The sequence below is a fragment of the Bufo bufo genome, chromosome 1 (genome assembly GCF_905171765.1).
Source record: "Bufo bufo chromosome 1, aBufBuf1.1, whole genome shotgun sequence".
NCBI classification, from domain to species: Eukaryota; Metazoa; Chordata; class Amphibia; order Anura; family Bufonidae; genus Bufo; species Bufo bufo.
In genome coordinates this window covers 811,797,890-811,814,935 of record NC_053389.1, presented here as the reverse complement: position 1 = coordinate 811,814,935, position 17,046 = coordinate 811,797,890, and the positions used below count along the sequence as shown (strand labels likewise).

Here is a 17,046-nt window from a genome sequence, read left to right as displayed (position 1 = left end):
CCCCGTTCCAGAGAGCAGAGACTCGGAGCATTAAGGCTACTTTCACACTGGCGTTTTGGCTTTCCGTTTGTGAGATCCGTTCAGATCTCTCACCAGCGGTCCAAAACGGATCAGTTTTGCCCTAATGCATTCTGAATGGATAAGGATCCGCTCAGAATGCATCAGCTTGCCTCCATTCGGATCCGTCCTGGCACACAATGTAAGTCAATGGGGACGGATCCGTTTTCTCTGACACAATAGAAAACGGATCCGTCCCCCATCGACTTTTAATGGAGTTCATGACGGATCCGTCATGGCTATAGAAGACATAATACAACCGGATCCGTTCATGACGGATGCATGCGGTTGTATTATTGTAACGGAAGCGTTTTTGCAGATCCATGACGGATCCGCAAAAAACGCTAGTGTGAAAGTAGCCTAACATGATTGATAATGCTCCGTGCCTCTCTGATCTTTTTACTACAAAATCACAGTGAGACAAAGTTGTCACCGCGATTTTGTAGTAAAAAGATCACAGAGAGGCAAAGAGCATGGTCAGTCATGTTAGTGCTCCGTGTCTCTGCTGTCCGGAGCGGGGCTTGGCTCTCTTTTACACAGTGGATTCCACGCACGGGATCCGCTCGTATGAAAGAGCCCTTAGACTGCTATGGCGGCTTACTGATCGTACGTGACTTCCACAGGTTTCTGTTAGGGTGCGTCTGATTCACCGTCATCACAAACGATCCTACACGATAAGGTTTATGGCCGTCGAGGACACATGACATCCAGACGTACATATGCGGATCGGCTCGCCGATCACATGACTGCATCCGTTGGGCCACGGCTGCCATTGAGGCACCATGGTCGCCTTTAGGATAGGTCTACACAACGACATTTGTCGCGCGACATTTTGTTGCACCAATGTCGCGCAACAATTTTTATAATGGCAGTCTATGGTGTCGCACTGCAACATGCGACATGCTGCTACTGCAACGCAACAGTCAGAGAAAATCCATTCGAGGTGGATTTTTCTGCGACTGTTGCGTCGCAGTCGCAGCATGTCGCATGTTGCAGTGCGACACCATAGACTGCCATTATAAAAATTGTTGCGCGACATTGGTGCAACAAAATGTTGCGGTGTAGTTGTGCCATATCTGTCGTCATGTAGACCTAGCCATAGTGCAGCCGCAGAGCCACAGCCAACTGAGTGCAATTAGTGATGATTATAGCGAGCAGCTGACCCTCCAGTTATAAGAGGGCGCCTGCGACCACACCTTCATCCATCCTGGTGGTCAGTGACTGCATGAGGTGCTCACTGCTGGTCTGGTCATGTATCTTGCACTCCTCACTGGGTAGGTTGTGTTAGTACTACAAGTCTCACCAGGTTTTCTGTTTGGAAGATGCACAGTATCCCTTCTTGCATGCTTCATTCCTATCTTTTTGAATTCAATAGACTCTGCACAGTATTTCTTTCTGTAGTCTGGGCTCGTGGTGATGGGGGCACAGTATTCTCTGCGGTCTGGGCTCGTGGTGATGGGGGCACAGTATCCTCTGCGGTCTGGGCTTGTGGTGATGGGGGCACAGTATCCTCTGCGGTCTGGGCTCGTGGTGATGGGGGCACAGTATCCTCTGTGGTCTGGGCTCGTGGTGATGGGGGCACAGTATCCTCTGCGGTCTGGGCTCGTGGTGATGGGGGCACAGTATCCTCTGCGGTTTGGGCTCGTGGTGATGGGGGCACAGTATCCTCTGCGGTCTGGGCTCGTGGTGATGGGGGCACAGTATTCTCTGCGGTCTGGGCTCGTGGTGATGGGGGCACAGTATTCTCTGCGGTCTGGGCTCGTGGTGATGGGGGCACAGTATCCTCTGCGGTCTGGGCTCGTGGTGATGGGGGCACAGTATTGTCTGGGCTCGTGGTGATGGGGGCACAGTATCCTCTGCGGTCTGGGCTTGTGGTGATGGGGGCACAGTATCCTCTGCGGTCTGGGCTCGTGGTGATGGGGGCACAGTATCGTCTGGGCTCGTGGTGATGGGGGCACAGTATCCTCTGCGGTCTGGGCTCGTGGTGATGGGGGCACAGTATCCTCTGCGGTCTGGGCTCGTGGTGATGGGGGCACAGTATCCCTTGTCTAAACTTCTTTAATTCTGCTTTGATGCTATAGACCCTGCACAGTACTACTACTCTCTGTAGTTCTAAGGGTGAATTCACATGCAGCAGATATTTATACACTTGATGGTCAGTTCTATGGATCAGAATGGGGGTTGTTTCTGCAGGAATGACTTCTACAAGCTCCGTTCAGATGAATAGGGCAGCTGCTGCTGTTTTGACAACAAATCCTCTGTGAATTCACCCTAATATGTGCTGATTTATTTTGGCGCCCAGTACAACTTATTGTATCCCTTCTATAACGGATGTGTCTACAAGGGATCGTTCCTGTGCTTAATTTACAAAGCTGTTTTTTTTTTTTTGTTTTTTTTTTCAGAGTGACCCTGCTCTGTCTGGGCACCCCCTGCTTGGCACAACTTCAGACTTTCCCCCCAGGTAAGTTAGTCTTTGACCTGTAGTTTGGGTGTAGTTGTGTTGGACTGAATACAGATGGAAATGATTTGAGTCTCAATGTAAACCATATCCAAGCCAGCCATCAAAATGGTGGAAATTGCCTTCAGGTTGACTTGAAATGTGCTGCTCCCCCATAAAATGTTTGCTGCTGTGGACATCACAGCCTATTACATAGCTAACCCTGTGCTTATGGAATTCAGATCGGGGCCCACTGTTGGAGATGTATTAGAGCTTGAGATAGGTGACCTCCTATGACTGAGTTGGCTAGAGGTTTCAGCAATGGGTTTTCTAGTCTGGGAACTTAACACTTGGTTCTGCTGATCCACATTTGGTGTTTTGGGACCTTGTCTTGAACAGGTGTTTCTAGGACAGAATGTCGGGAGCGATATTTCTGGATTTGGTTGGACCAAACCTTCATCGGGTCTAGTATCTGGCAGCTGGAGGTGCTGAGTAAGTGAACAACTCATGTCATTGTGTCTGGGAGACATCTTGCTCTGTTTGCTCAAGCTTCTTTGTTACAGATAATACCAGATTTTTGGACGTGATGCATGGAAACCGGTCGGCACAATGCGGCTACACAATTACCAAAGACGTGTATGGCAACGTGGAAGTCAGGATATCCTTTCTTGGCTGCTGGGTGGAGAATAAAGTAGGTGTTCCTCATAACTATGGTGGTATCTGCATGATGTGAGTAGGGTAGTCTTCTCATTAACTACTTCTGTGTTTTTTGTTTTCAGAATGACAGGCAGTTTGATGTAAAGGTGCAGTTCAGGGTGAACCAAACCAAAATATATCCAGTGTCCATGTCCTGTATGCCTTCTCAACCCTGGGATGTGAGGGAGGTTGTTTGCGAGGAAAACTACATGGAGGTGATTCTTTAGTCTTCTTACAATTTAATAAGGTTCTAACCCAAGTTCACTGCTTCTACTTGACTCTTGGGGTAGGGCCAGATGCAGCGGCTGAGAACACTGACATTTGGTTTTACCACCAATTGTATTGACAGTAGAATATTTACATGGAAAGCTGTGGCCATTACCTAACAAATGTGAACTTCATGTATGAATGTGGTTTTTGCCTTGTGGTCTCCAGACATCTTCTGTCTGGTTAGATCTTTGGAAAGCTAAGCGTTAAGTGGAGAAAACTGTCCAGTATTTTCTTTGTCCCACTCTAAAAATAAATAGAGGCAAGATATTATATCACCCGTGACTGCATCAGAGGGAATAAGGTGCTGTCATGGGTTCTGGAGAATCAAATTACCCATAATTGACTTTTCTTTCTTAGGTGTCAGTTACTAGGATTATACCAGCTGTGATATTAAACCTCCTTTCTCTAACTGAACCTGTGGTAAGTTTTGGGACCTGGATGGAGACCAAAATGCGTAGCCTCCAATAACGCCTGTTACCTTGTGTTAAGACCAGTGGGTAACTTGGGATACTTTCACACCAGTGGCACTACTATCTGGCAGATTATGGCAGGAATTGGCTGGACTCAAACCACTGTAGTTTGTCTGGCAGACTCTCAGCCTTTTTGCTGGAATGTGGCTGAATCTTCGCTGGATGACATATGTAATGGGTCCAGTGGACATTCCAGTTGCGTCCGGCAGTGCAGGATTTGGAAAATTCCACCAGGCTGTTCTGCCAGAATTCACACCACAGACATGAAAGTGGCCTTAGTGCTGCTGTCCCAATAGAACATCTGTACAGTGCCACCCCACCATTAGTGACTGTCTGGTTAATGTGGTGATCCAAAGTGGGCAACACTTCACCATGTGTCCACCAGGGTTTCTAGCCATTATATAAAGCTAGTTGGTATAATGTGGGCTTCAGTAGTTCACCATCTGTAACGCTCAAACTGGAAACTCCATCTTGTACTAAAATCCCTTCTCTCTCGGGTATGATCTTCTAAATGTGAGTTCTTTCAATCGCAGATGGGAATCCCTCAAAGGTGGAAAGTTTGGTTCAACAGCTCTAATGTACCTATTACAGCTGACAGTGCCATCAACAGAGGCTTTGGGGTCAATGCCACAATGACCAGGGTGGTCTTCAGAGCCCCGTACAACACCTCAGAAACTCGGGTTTTGGCGGTAAGTGGCTCCCAAAGATAATGGAAGGTTTATGTAGATAGTAGTTGGTGGCCTACTGTAGGGTTTGGGGGTATGAGGTCTCCTCCTATGGGCTAATGAGCTTAACTTGTAAATTCTTCCCAGATCGGTAACTTTTCCCTTGATGTCATTGCGAGTACTATGTTGTATACTCAAACACTTCTGCGGATCATCGTGGACACAACAATTGCATGTCCAAAAGGTAAATGTTATAGAATAAGCAAACTGGGGGTGGGGTTGGTGCTTCCCTTCAGTATGTTAATGAACCTCTTCTCCATCCTGGACAGATCCTCCAGTATTTATGGACACTGCAGTCTCCTGGCTGTCTCCAGCAGTACTTAGCCCTCTAATCGGTGGAGAAGTCATCAATAACTTGTTTGCTGTAGGAATCAATGGATACCTCTTAAACTCAACTGAAGTTATGACCCACAAATACATATTAAGTTATGATGCGCAAAAAGTGAACGTTACCATTCCATATGGTGCTTCTGGGGGCTATATTGAGGTTGGTGGACATACAATGCATTATTTAAATGTTCTACCATGTTGCTAGGTTTAACATACAAAATTCTAGGGCTCATGGGTCAGAAGAGGGTTATTTCCCCCTTTTCTGTAACTTAACTAATTTCCCCCCAGCAGTGAATGTACTAGTAAACTACTCCACCCTTTTTGCTATGGAGGATGACTAGTCTCAATTGGGAAAGGAACTGATCTTGGTAACTAACTTTAGACTAGGTTTAGCTAACTCTGCACACATCTGTCATCTGAGGATAAACATTCTTCTGTCAATTTCTCCAAATTGGCCAATGTGGCAATATGCTGCCCACTTCAGACAATTTCTGGACACCCCATTGAGATTCACTTTGGCTACTGCTGCCCTGTACAGAGGCAGGTCACAATAACTAACCCAGCCAATCTGTGGCTCTTCAGCTGTTTAACTCTCAGCATGCCCTGACTGAAGTCTGAAACCATTACTTGGGCTTTACCCTATATTTCTCTTGTTTACAGAGCGATATTGTTAATAACACCTATGTGACCACATACAGTATTCACCTCCTCCTTATGCGCCAATGGGTGGGTATTGAGAATGATGACTCTACCACACATACGTCTTACAAACCAATTGTTGCACCAGCGGTTGTACACAATCCAGTCTTTCTAGACCGTAAGTATGATCCCTGTATGTTTATAGCAGATGGGGTGAAAGGTGGAAATGCTGAGAATGGTGGCAGGTGCATGGACAGTCTCTTGGAGACTGGGCTGGAAACTTGTGATTAAGTTCTCATATTGAACCTGTGATACAAAGTTTTTCTCTAACCGTCTTCCAGATACTATTAAAGAAAATCTCTACTTCAATGTGTCCCTGGGCAACTTCTACGCTGATATGGACATACAGTCCTTCATCATCCACGGTGCACCTCTTAATCTTGCTGAATTGGGGCCGAGACAGATGACAGTTATGACTGCCACAGTGTCCAACAACACTCATGCCTTCTACCTTACTGTGCCCTTCTCGGACCCTCTTGTGGAACAGACGGTAGGATCTTTGAGGGGAATAGCCTCATCTCTGGGCTGGTTGGTATTTAGTTGAATGAGTCTAGGCTACCAAACATGAGGGGAGCTAGTTCAAGGTGGGGGAGGCAAACTCTTATCTTGTAAAACGCTAAGATTTGCTTTGAAATGACCTTCTTTAAATGGTGCTTAAAAGCTTCCAGTATGTGGAATGATTATGGTATGTTCTAATATTTTTTTTTTCCCCCTCAGTATGTTGGCGGCTATAAAAGACAGTATAGACTGTACGTGACATATATACTAATCCTTGTGCCCAAAAATAAGAACTTAACACGCACTTATGTGGTGGACTGCATAATCCAGGATGCTGGTGAGTATTGTCCTATGTGGTAGACTAGATACTGCCCAAGTGGACAACCTACTAACCTGTGATATCTTCCAATTTAGTGCCACCAATAATCAATGGTTTCTGTGAGAAGGATCGGCTGGTCATTAATGTAATTAGAGGAAATATGGACTACGACTGGCTTCCATACATTCAGGACCTCCCTCTGAATGATGCCCTTATCGCTTCCCAGAATATCACTGTCCAGAATTCAGTGACTCTCCTACGCATTGAGGTGCCATCTACTGCTGTTGGCTTGATCTATGAGGTAACCTCTTAGGAAATCTGTAAGCAGCAATGTCGTTCTGGCTAGTGGTGACCTCAAACCAGGCTTCCAGTAACATGATGTTCAGATACCAAACACTTGCTTAAGAGCTGATGGGAAGCTTTTGGTGCTAGATGGAGCTCTGGGAGGGTTTACAGCCTAATGTGTTAACTCTTGTATAATGTAACTGATACTTTAAGGGTAATATGTATTTTGAAGGTTTTTATAGGTTGGCAGTAGGTCTGGAGATTTCATGGTAAAATGTAACTGCCTCATATGGCTGTTGGTACATGGTTGACTCTTGCTAACAAGTCATAACTGAAGAGGTAGCAATGGTCACTTAATGATGGCTTCCCCATAAGGCATCCTCTAAAGCTGTTACTTGGCGCTTGGTTTGAGTCCTCGGCACTGGACTTTGAGTCTTGTCTTTACTGCATGGCATTGACAACCAAACTCGGCTGTAAGGTAAATAAACAAAAATAAGGTAATATGGCCCTGCACTCTAGAATTCTGTCTTAAAGTCAAATGTTTAGACCCAGAGCACATCTCAATGGCTGTAAAATGTAAAAGTTGTGTTGCTATAAAGTAGCAGATGTCCAAAGTACAATACCCAGTAGTATTGATGTCTTTTTATTTTTAGGAAGTCAATTTGGAAAACTCAGCTGTTCGTCTAGACTTCACATTACGAAACCCCCGAACCATACAAATACAGGGCTCTTATAAACTATATTGCCAGTTCCCTACAAGGCCTCTACGTGAGTAGTCTTCTCTTATGACCACCATTGCCAATCCTGAGTCTAGATTAACTTGACTTTCTTCATCCCATAGTCTGCCTCTCCAATGGTACAATGATTGCACTCATTGACAGCACAGTCACCAAACCTGCATTTGATGCCCAGAAAGCCCACTTAAGGGATCCTACCTGCACTCCTCAGAGCGCTACTTCTAAGAAGGCCCTCTTTAACTTTGTGGCCTATACATGTGGGACCACAAGTCGGGTAAGAACTTATTGTGCCTCCTGATATTGAAGTATAATGAACCAGTTAGAGGGTTTTCTTTAGTTAATAAGTATGGATGTCCAGCTGTAACGTGGACCAACACTTTACAGGATGTCCTCCATGATGGTACCACTTGTCAGATGTCTTCCGGTCTAATGCAAGGACAAACTGAGGTTAAAAAGCCCCTCCCAACCACACCATTCCCCCCCCCCCCCCCCCCATACCAGTAGCAGACAGGTGCACAGAAGAGATCAGTTAATAAAAGATTTAAATGGCGGTGGGGGGTGCGTAGGACAGGTGTTCCTCTATCATGGATGTTAACTCTGGCCACAGAGGGCACTCCACAGAACCAGAAGATTCATACACAATTGTACAGAATGCATTAAGAGAACAACCCACTTGATCTTAGATCAATAATACAGGAAGAAGTCAATGTCCTTCCTAATGCCTTCAGAGGTGGCAGCCACCCCTAGCACTAAGATGTGGAGGTGCTACCATCTATGTCCTCTGAAGAGGGCAAATTATACTAATAGGCTTGATCAATTCAGATTCCTCTATCCAAACCAGATTTGTTTACCGTAACTTAATTTACAATATCTCCTCAGTGCACTATGTATGGGCTCTGCTGAGGCCATAAAAATGCTGTAAATAACATGGGACTTGCTTTGTCTTATGACATTACACTTTAGTTATGCACATAAATTACTGTTCCAAAGATCACATCAGCTTTGTTAATGAGATTTGGTAAGTTGTGTACACAAACAAAATGATTTTAGACACGAGACAATGCAACTTTTGCGTTATTTGCAGCAAGAGTTTCGAAGCCTCAGCAGAGTTCATACATTTTAGCGCACTACGGTGGAGATATTGTAAACTAAGTTTTATAAAACTAATCTGGTTTGGATGGAGCAAACCAAATTCGCTAACTCATTAGGAAACCAATGGACATGAAGGTCCAGCCAAAAAGATTGGTTCATGATGAAATATTTACTGGATTAAGGAAACTTTCAAACTAATTTTGAATCAGATTCATTAAAGGAATGGGAAGAGGTGGACAACTGTCTTCCCAGAGAATTTAGAAACTGCCTTGCCTTTTGATAGTGAAGAAACCAAGTTGTGGTTAGAAGGTGTATACCCTTTGAAGGTTCTTCCCAACTAATGGACCCCATGGACAAAGTTGGACTGACTTCTAGGGAAATCCTGAGGGACTTCAGCTTTGATCATCACAACTAGGTTGAGATCAATGTTATGGTTGGCTCAGTTGGAAAACCTCCTAAAAATGCCCCCCAGGGAGTTTTATATATATATATATATATATTAAAAAAATGTAATCCCTGGTAAATAAAAAAAAATGGGCACAGCATTTTATGGCTGACGCTTTAGCAGATTCGGTCAGGCTAAATTGATCAGGGATATGCTATCAAAGAACTAGGTGCAATTCCTTCAGGAGCCTAAATATTTGATATGGTCCAGGATAAGATATTGGAGAAGGCATCTGATAACAAAAAAGGGCTCCTGGAAGACCCAGGATACCCCAGGTTTCTTGTAAACCAATTATCAGGAGAATGGTGTTTAAAGACTAGGGAAAAGTTAGAAAAATGGTCATACCATAAACAAGGGAAAGGGGATTTTTACTTGACCCCTGACACCCAAAATAAACACACCAGGCCAGTCAGAAAGGTGGAAATTCTTTCAAGCTTGGTGCCACATGACTCAATCCATGGGTCCTACAAGAAGGCCTCAAGATGGAGTTTCAGTCCATCCCTTAAATGTACACTTGCTAATTATGACATGGTAAAAATTCAAGAGAATCTTGCGGGGTGTAAAATTTAGTGACTAGGAGCAGTAATACATGTACCTCAGGACCAAGAATGCAAAGGTGATTACTTAAGACTTTTCCCAATAAAGAAGCCAGATGGATCTTTCAGAACAAACCTAAAGCAAACAGATAACAATTACATACCATCCATTCAAGATGGAATCCAAGAATATCATAACTGGAATTCCTTGGAAGTCCATATGTAATGGTAACATACCAGCCAATCGGGCTGGGGAGCAAAGGGCTCAGTTCTTCCAGGGTTTCTGGGATCAAGAGAAATCCTCAACTTATTGGGAACTCGGCTATAAGACCCTAAAGTGGGGGGGCGGATCTAAAACACTTGAAGGTTTTAGCAGACAATATAACTGTCTTGGATGGCACCCTCTACACCTCACAACAGATTCTACTGGGCAGAAAACTAAGTGGGAGATTTATTAAACTGGTTTAAAGTAGAACTGGCTTAGTTGCCCATAGCAACCAATTGGATTCCACCTTTCATTTTTCACAGCTCCTTTGAAAAATGAAAGTAAGTCAGATTGGCTGCAATTGGCAACTAAGCCAGTTCTACTTTATGCCAGTTTGATAAATTGGATCCAGCATTCCTTGGTTTTCATCTAGACCAAGAAACCCTTCCATCCTTGTGCACAGATAAGAGTCTTTAACATGTTGGACACTGGGTCACTATTGGCCTACCTAGAAACCTCAACCTGAGAAAGCATAGCAATCTTGTACAACTTGCAGACCAAAACAAATGTCAGAAAGCTTCTGGCTACCCTGGCCAGATGGCTGTCAGACTTGCAAGCTTCAATAAATTGTATCCATAGGGTATTGAAGCACACTCTACTAGAAGTGGTGGCATGGTCAGAACAAGCAGAAGCCTCTAGATTAAATGTGCAAAGCCACCACTTTTTCAGAATTAACACCTTCTGTAGCAATTAGACTAGATATTGCAAATGACTAACAAAGGTTTGGGTGTAATGTTCTAAGCAGTCCCACCCTAATCCAGCTACTTATCTGGTATAGCTCCATGTGATGCTGTCATGGAGGATGTCCTGGAAAGTGGGAATTGGTCTCATCGGTAATCTGTTTTTCAGGAGTCTGACATGACGGCACCCTTATGCCTCACTCAAGTTTTTGCTTTGTTAGACTTTATTCTATTCAGTGTCCTGTTTATCCATCCTTGTGCAGTAATTTGAAGAAACACGGGGGGTATTTTAACCTGTTCCTGTCAGTGCAGTCATGTTGGACTCTGGGAAAACCATTATCTTGAGACTATGTGAGCTTAGCCTGAAGCTGGCAATATTGGTTTGGCACCAAAACCAATCAGTAAAGTCTTTTGGGATGCACTGAAAAGGGCAGTGGGGCATAACCATTTGACAGAATCCTCTGGTGCATTGGACTGGTAGAGCCCAGTCTCTATGGTAAAAGGTGGTAGGTCCACTAGTGTCTCTAGGCCTCCAGATTGTTGGTGCTGTAGCCCTTAATATCAATGGCAAGTGAAGGACCAGTTGAAGCGGTCACTACACTTGAAGCGGTCTTAATCTAACTCCCTGTTTTCAGTTTGACAATGACTACCTGGTGTATGAAAACGAAGTGACGTTTGATCGATCAGTCCTGTTACCACAGCAACCAATCATTTCCAGAGATTCTTCATACAGGTGATGTATTTTATTTGTATTTCAGTCTTAAACTTGTAGACCCAACACTAACCTTTGTCCCCTCATGTTCTAGATTGACTGTGCGCTGTAGATACCCAGTAAGAGACACCTTGTGGTTGAGTGGTCAATACAGAACAGAGGGCATCAAGTCAGGACTTCAGCAGTCTCAGGCAAGAGGTAACTAGTCTTCTCTGGTCCAGTAGTCTTCTCTGGTCCAGTTCTGGGCACCAGTCCACAAAAGGGATGCTCTGGTGCTGGAAAAAGTACAAAGACTAAGTAAACTGATAAGGGGCATGGAGGCTCTTAATTATGAGGAAAGATTCTACTCCTACAAATTGGCACTGGGTTTGTCTAAATCGTGCATATTGCCAAACATTTGCTTAACTTTCTGCCAATGCATTTGTAACCTTTTTGCCTTCTAAAACTGTACAGAAATCTTAAAGGGGGTTCTCACCTCTGCAAATGGCACTCATTATGTAGAGAAGGTTAATACAAGCCATTTACTAATGTATTATCCCATATTGCTTCCTTTGCTATCCAGATTATGCACTGCTAGTTTCCATGGTTACAACCACCCTGCAATCCATCGGCAATGGTCTCGCTTGCACGCTGTAGGAAAGCACCAGCCAATGTGTGCTCCCATGGTCCTGGCCACCAGAGGTTGGCTCTTCTTGCTACAGTGTGCAAACACAACCACCACTGATGGTTTGCAGGGTGGTCATGACATGGAAACCAGCAGTGTCTAATGTGGTGGAAAAATGCAATATGGAGAATCACAATACACTAGTAAGTGACTTGTATTAACTCTACATGATGGATGCCACTTGCTGAAGTGAGACCCCCCCCCCCCCCCCCCCCCAATACTGTACCCAAACATCCTTTCTATCAACTGATGTCTACTTGGTCAAAACAAACGTAACTGATCTTCCGGTGATGCCTTGCTTGGCCAAAGCTCAAGTACTACCTTGTGAATGTAAATCGTTGAAGAAAGCTATTATATCAAGACTTGTATTAGACTGTAAAAAAGTGATAGAAATATATCTTGAAGAGGAGTGACTCTTGCCATTTTGTCTTCCAGTGTTACGGAGGAGAGCCAGAACTCATGTAGCTGAGCTGAAACTGGCCAAGGGTAAGGTCTAGTGATAACCCAGGGACATGTGTAAGGAGGTTTATCTTGTATTGAAATCTAGTATTCCTCAGGATGGGTTGACATCTCACAACTCCCTCATGAAAGCCCTCCTTTTCCCACAGATGGAAATCTTACCGCCTTTTATCAGAATGGAGACTTCCCTGTCTCAGTGCAGTCCAACGATGTCCTTTACTTCCAAGCAGATGTGCAAAGTCCAGAGCCTATGGCTGCAATCAAAGACTGTTGGGCTACAACATTTCCTGTCCAAGATGGAATCAAATGGTGGGATCTTATTGTGGATGGGTGAGTAGACCTCAAACATGTAAAAACCTAGTTTCTGCTACAAGTCTGTGATCTATGACTGGATCTTCAGGCAAGAAACATAGATAAAATGTACCTGTGCCATGAACATGTTACTTGAGTGTAAACTTTCTCAGACCTGTAGAAAACTAGTGCCTTAGTCAAAAAGCACACAAGTTCATGGTTTTATATAGAATATACATTCACAGCACCAGGGGCATAAAGGGCTGGTTACTGGAAAAACATGGCTGCTTTCTTCCTAAATGTTGCTGCATATGTACATGGTCTGTCCATAGAGGTGGACGGATCTGAGCTGTAATACTAAACAAATCCATGAACAGGAGTGCTTCTGTCTTTGAAAGAAGGCAGCCATATTTTATTAGAAAAGATCTGAGCCCTACAGCTGTGCTCTACCACTCAATTGTGTTCATGTTATGTGCATCAGGTGGGCTCAGTTACCACTTAATTTTTTTCCTGCCCCCTAATGTATACTGGACTGGGTTGATGCCAACTTTAATTCATGGGTAGAATGGGCCAAAGATTCTGTCTTCCAATGTGGAAGGGGTCAGTATTACATGGCTCTTGTGTTCTGCCTCAGATGTGGTGCAGTAGCAGAAGCCTTCTCCACAGAGGTCCAGACCTCCCCAGACTTGTTGCCCAGATTCAAGGTGAAGATTCATGAAGCCCCATCTAGTCAGGTGAGGAAAGGATGGCTGGGGGGGAAGGGGGGGGGGGGGGGGGGGCTAATTTAATCTGAATTATAAATCACAGGTTTCCACTTTCCCTTCAGTTCTTCATCCACTGTAAGGTTATAATCTGTGATGGCTCCATACAGCCTGAGAGCTGCCCCACAACCTGCAACCAGACTGAGCGCCTCATGGGTAATAAACTTCTTCGTTTCACAAAATCTAGTAATTTAGAATCTGCACTTAATGTTATCTAAAAATTATTATTTTTTTAAGATAAAAGAGCTGTCCCTCTGCCAACTGAGCTGGTATCTGTTGGTCCTCTCCAGATCCTGACACGTTCCAGTGGTGTGGTTTATCAGCATGTTGGTAAGTGTCTTACCACACTTCATCACAGGAGGCAGAAAAGTTCTTATCTGCCTAACCCTTTCCTTCTAATTCTCTGCAGGTGGAGAGACTTCCCAGTCTACATGGCCCTGGGTGCTGCCACTTGGCCTCGCTGTTATATTTGCTTTTACTGTTGGTGCAATCTTCCTTACAATTCGCCTATTTACACAGTAAATAAAAAATAATAATTTTGTAAATGGTTTGGTTCATTCTTCCATGGAGCAATGTATAATGGAGTAAAGGCAAAGAGCTGCCATTACATGAAAAGCACACGTTTGGCCCCCTCTAGTGGTGAGGGGCTTATGAAGCTACTAAAATGACCTGTCTGGTGAAATTGAGGGGGGCAGTGTACTCAGGTTATAGGATTCTTACTGCAGCAGGAAACGAGACCCTGAATGCCATTCATTGCCTGTGAGGTCCTACCACTAGTTGGAGGACTGTACAATTCTGGGCTCATGTGAACAAGGAAGACATAGCAGAGCTGGAGAGGGTTCAGAGGGGGGCAACTAAAGTAATACCTGAAATGGGTCCTAGAAAGATTATTAAAGTTAGGGTTCAGTTTAGAAAAGACTAAGGAGATCTAATAACTGTATAAATTAGGGGTCAGTACAGAGATCTCTCCCATCTATTTATCCACGTGACTGACGAGAGGACATCCTCTGTCTAAAGGAAAGAAGGTTTGTACACAAACATAGAAGAGGATCTTTACGGTAAGAGCAGTGAGACTATGGAACTCTCTGCCTGAGGAGGTGGTGATGGTGAGTTCACAAGGGGCCTGGATGTAGATCTGGAGGGTTATACTTCAGAAGTGTGCCCTATTGTCACATCTGTTAGTTGATGGATCCATGGAAAGACACGGACTCTAGATTCTTCATGGATTGTTGCTAGGAGATGCTGTTTAAATTTTTTTTTTTCAGCCTAGCAGTGTCAATGGACCAGACACAGATCCTTCATGGATGAACCACTTTAATCTTGCCCCTGTCATGGACATGTGAACAAGCCCTAAGGTTATGCTCACATGAGGCAGGCTCTTCCAGGAGAGCAGCCTTCTGGATTCTGGCATTCACTACTGGATCCCTATTAAGGAGATTGGGATCTAGTGGTGGTTTGGAGTTTCCAGCGCTAATACTGGGCTTCAGACAGATACATACCGCTGCATGCAGAAGCCTTTGGCCGGCATTTCTGCCATAACAGGCTGCTGGCTCTGTACCACAACTGTGACCTTACCCTAAGACTAAAATGCATTAACTTTAGAAATCTGCTTGAATAACTCCTTGGTGACCAGTCATGTAGTACATGACCATCTTTCTGACAGACTTGGAACCAGTCCTCTACCTCACATGAATCCAGAGATCTCCACATTCATTGCTCGTTGGATTTAGTTCAAGCTGGCAGGATACACTCCCTACTGCAGCTGGTGGCATCTGAAGTATGGATCTGAGCATGTGCTTCCATGTCAGTGAGCAAGGACAGAAATTAAGAGTAAACTGTAGGTGGCGCTATACAGATTTCAGTGGCTATACAAAAATCTTATTACATGCAATTGCAGAAGTATTTAGATCCAGGTGCTGGTTTGAAAAACTTTTTTTGTGGAACAAGCCCTTAAATATTAAACTCATACCCAATTGACAAATGAGGTTTTCAAAATGTATTGGAGCCTAAAGTGTTCTTCTTGATCCTATGTAAACAAGGCTATTAGTCTGGGCAGGGCCTATAGTCATGGGCATAGAGCAGCGGTCACACCATATCTTCTAGAGATGTAAGAAGTTGTCGCTTAAACCAAAGCCCCCAGGGCTGAGATGGTCCTAAGGTAGCCATAAACATTTAGATAGAAGTTGGTTAATGGTTGAAGCATTCGTCTGAAGGTTCATTTCATAGACCCGGCCATAGACATTTTAGTCCAGGTTGACCATCACAGGTGTTTGAAACTGTAGTACTCGTTCAGTGTAACCCAGCGATGGACAAAAGATCTCTCAAAGCTTTCTTTAAACGCTCTGGCCTTTCCTCCAGCTATCGAGTGAAAATTTCAGTTGTTGCCAACTTCTATCACCACTTGGCTAAAACGATATTTTGTAAAATTTTCAACCAGCGAATGTTCGTTTTGGTTGAAATTGTCAGTTTTGACCAACTTTCCTGTGTAGGACCATCTTTATTCTTGTCATCCACATCTGGTTAATTAGGTTGGGTATAGACTTTAAAAAAAAAAAAACATTTTTGCGACTCAGTATCTGATTGGTGGGGTTTGACACTTGGGACCCCCGCCAATCAGCTGTTTGAGAAGGCACCATCCCTTGTTGTAGCGCCACGGTCTTCTTGCAGCTTTTCCTAGGCCAGTGATGTCATGTTCATCAATCACGTGGCCTAGGAGCAGCTCGGCGCCATAGGAGTGAACGGGGCCGAGCTCCGATATGAAACACTGCCACTATACAATGTACGGCGCTGCGCTTGGGGAGAAGGGGCAGTGGTCACAGGAGCGCAATACCTTCTCAGACCCCCACCAGTCGGAAATTTTAGAGGCGTTAGTTCAAATACATGTTCTGATCATCCTCGAGGGGGAAGAAAGGTCACCCTGGTGAAGCATTCAGAGTAACCTTCCTGCTGGAAGATGCTGCTCTCTAAGGGGCTCATGACCGTATGCATTTAGCAATCTGCAGAAAATACGGATGACACCCGCGTTGCATCTGTTTTTTGTAACCATGCCTATCCGTGTCTGCAAAACGGACACTAAGACGTTTTTGTGGGACTACGGAATGCACACTGAGTAATTTCATTTTTTTTGTGGCCCCATTGAAGTGAATGGTTCCGCAAAAAAACGGAACGGACACTAAAAATACGTCCGTGTGCATGAGCCCTGTATTTTCTTGCTCGGTCATTTAAGATGGCCTTTGCTTGGCTGTCACTTCAGCAGGTCAGTCCTGGGTGGGGTTAAAGTGCATTTCCTCAGGGTTCTGGATACTTCGTAGATGGAGAATGTACTGATCTGTAGCGGATATCAGTCAGTGGATCCTCTGTGCTGGTTTGTCATGTCCAGCAGGAAGGTTACTCTGAATACTCCACCATGGTGATTTATTTATTTTTCCTCAAGGAAGATTAGACTGCGTATTCGAACTAACTAATTTGAGCCGTGACTTGGGGTCTTTCTGGAACTTTTCTCGGGAAGAAGTTTTTACAAGCTGCGGTCCTTCCCTACAGCTTCTTTCTGTCTTCTCACTGGGGCTGTCGTGGGTGAAAGGAGAAATTACACTTATCGGTAATTTCATTTTCCAGAAT

The 17,046-nt window shown here is 44.4% G+C and overlaps 1 protein-coding gene across 1 annotated transcript; it reads left to right on the top strand.

The window, feature by feature from the left end:
• Positions 1-1,308: 1,308 nt before the first annotated feature.
• Positions 1,309-13,950, top strand: LOC120988964. Its single transcript, XM_040416782.1, has 23 exons — positions 1,309-1,331; positions 2,460-2,518; positions 2,894-2,986; positions 3,058-3,185; positions 3,274-3,405; positions 3,818-3,880; positions 4,464-4,619; positions 4,743-4,839; positions 4,925-5,142; positions 5,646-5,802; positions 5,966-6,174; positions 6,402-6,519; positions 6,597-6,802; positions 7,440-7,554; positions 7,628-7,797; positions 11,177-11,274; positions 11,348-11,451; positions 12,353-12,403; positions 12,526-12,706; positions 13,302-13,401; positions 13,494-13,584; positions 13,666-13,758; positions 13,838-13,950. The coding sequence occupies exons 1-23, from the start codon at positions 1,309-1,311 to the stop codon at positions 13,948-13,950; spliced, it is 2,775 nt and encodes a 924-aa protein (XP_040272716.1).
• Positions 13,951-17,046: the final 3,096 nt, after the last annotated feature.

Coding starts and splice junctions, on each gene's coding strand:
- LOC120988964 (XM_040416782.1), top strand. CDS start 1,309: ATGTATCTTGCACTCCTCACTGG. Junction 2,519..2,893: donor ACTTCAGACTTTCCCCCCAG/GTAAGTTAGTCT, acceptor TGTCTTGAACAG/GTGTTTCTAGGACAGAATGT. Junction 13,402..13,493: donor ATGAAGCCCCATCTAGTCAG/GTGAGGAAAGGA, acceptor CTTTCCCTTCAG/TTCTTCATCCACTGTAAGGT.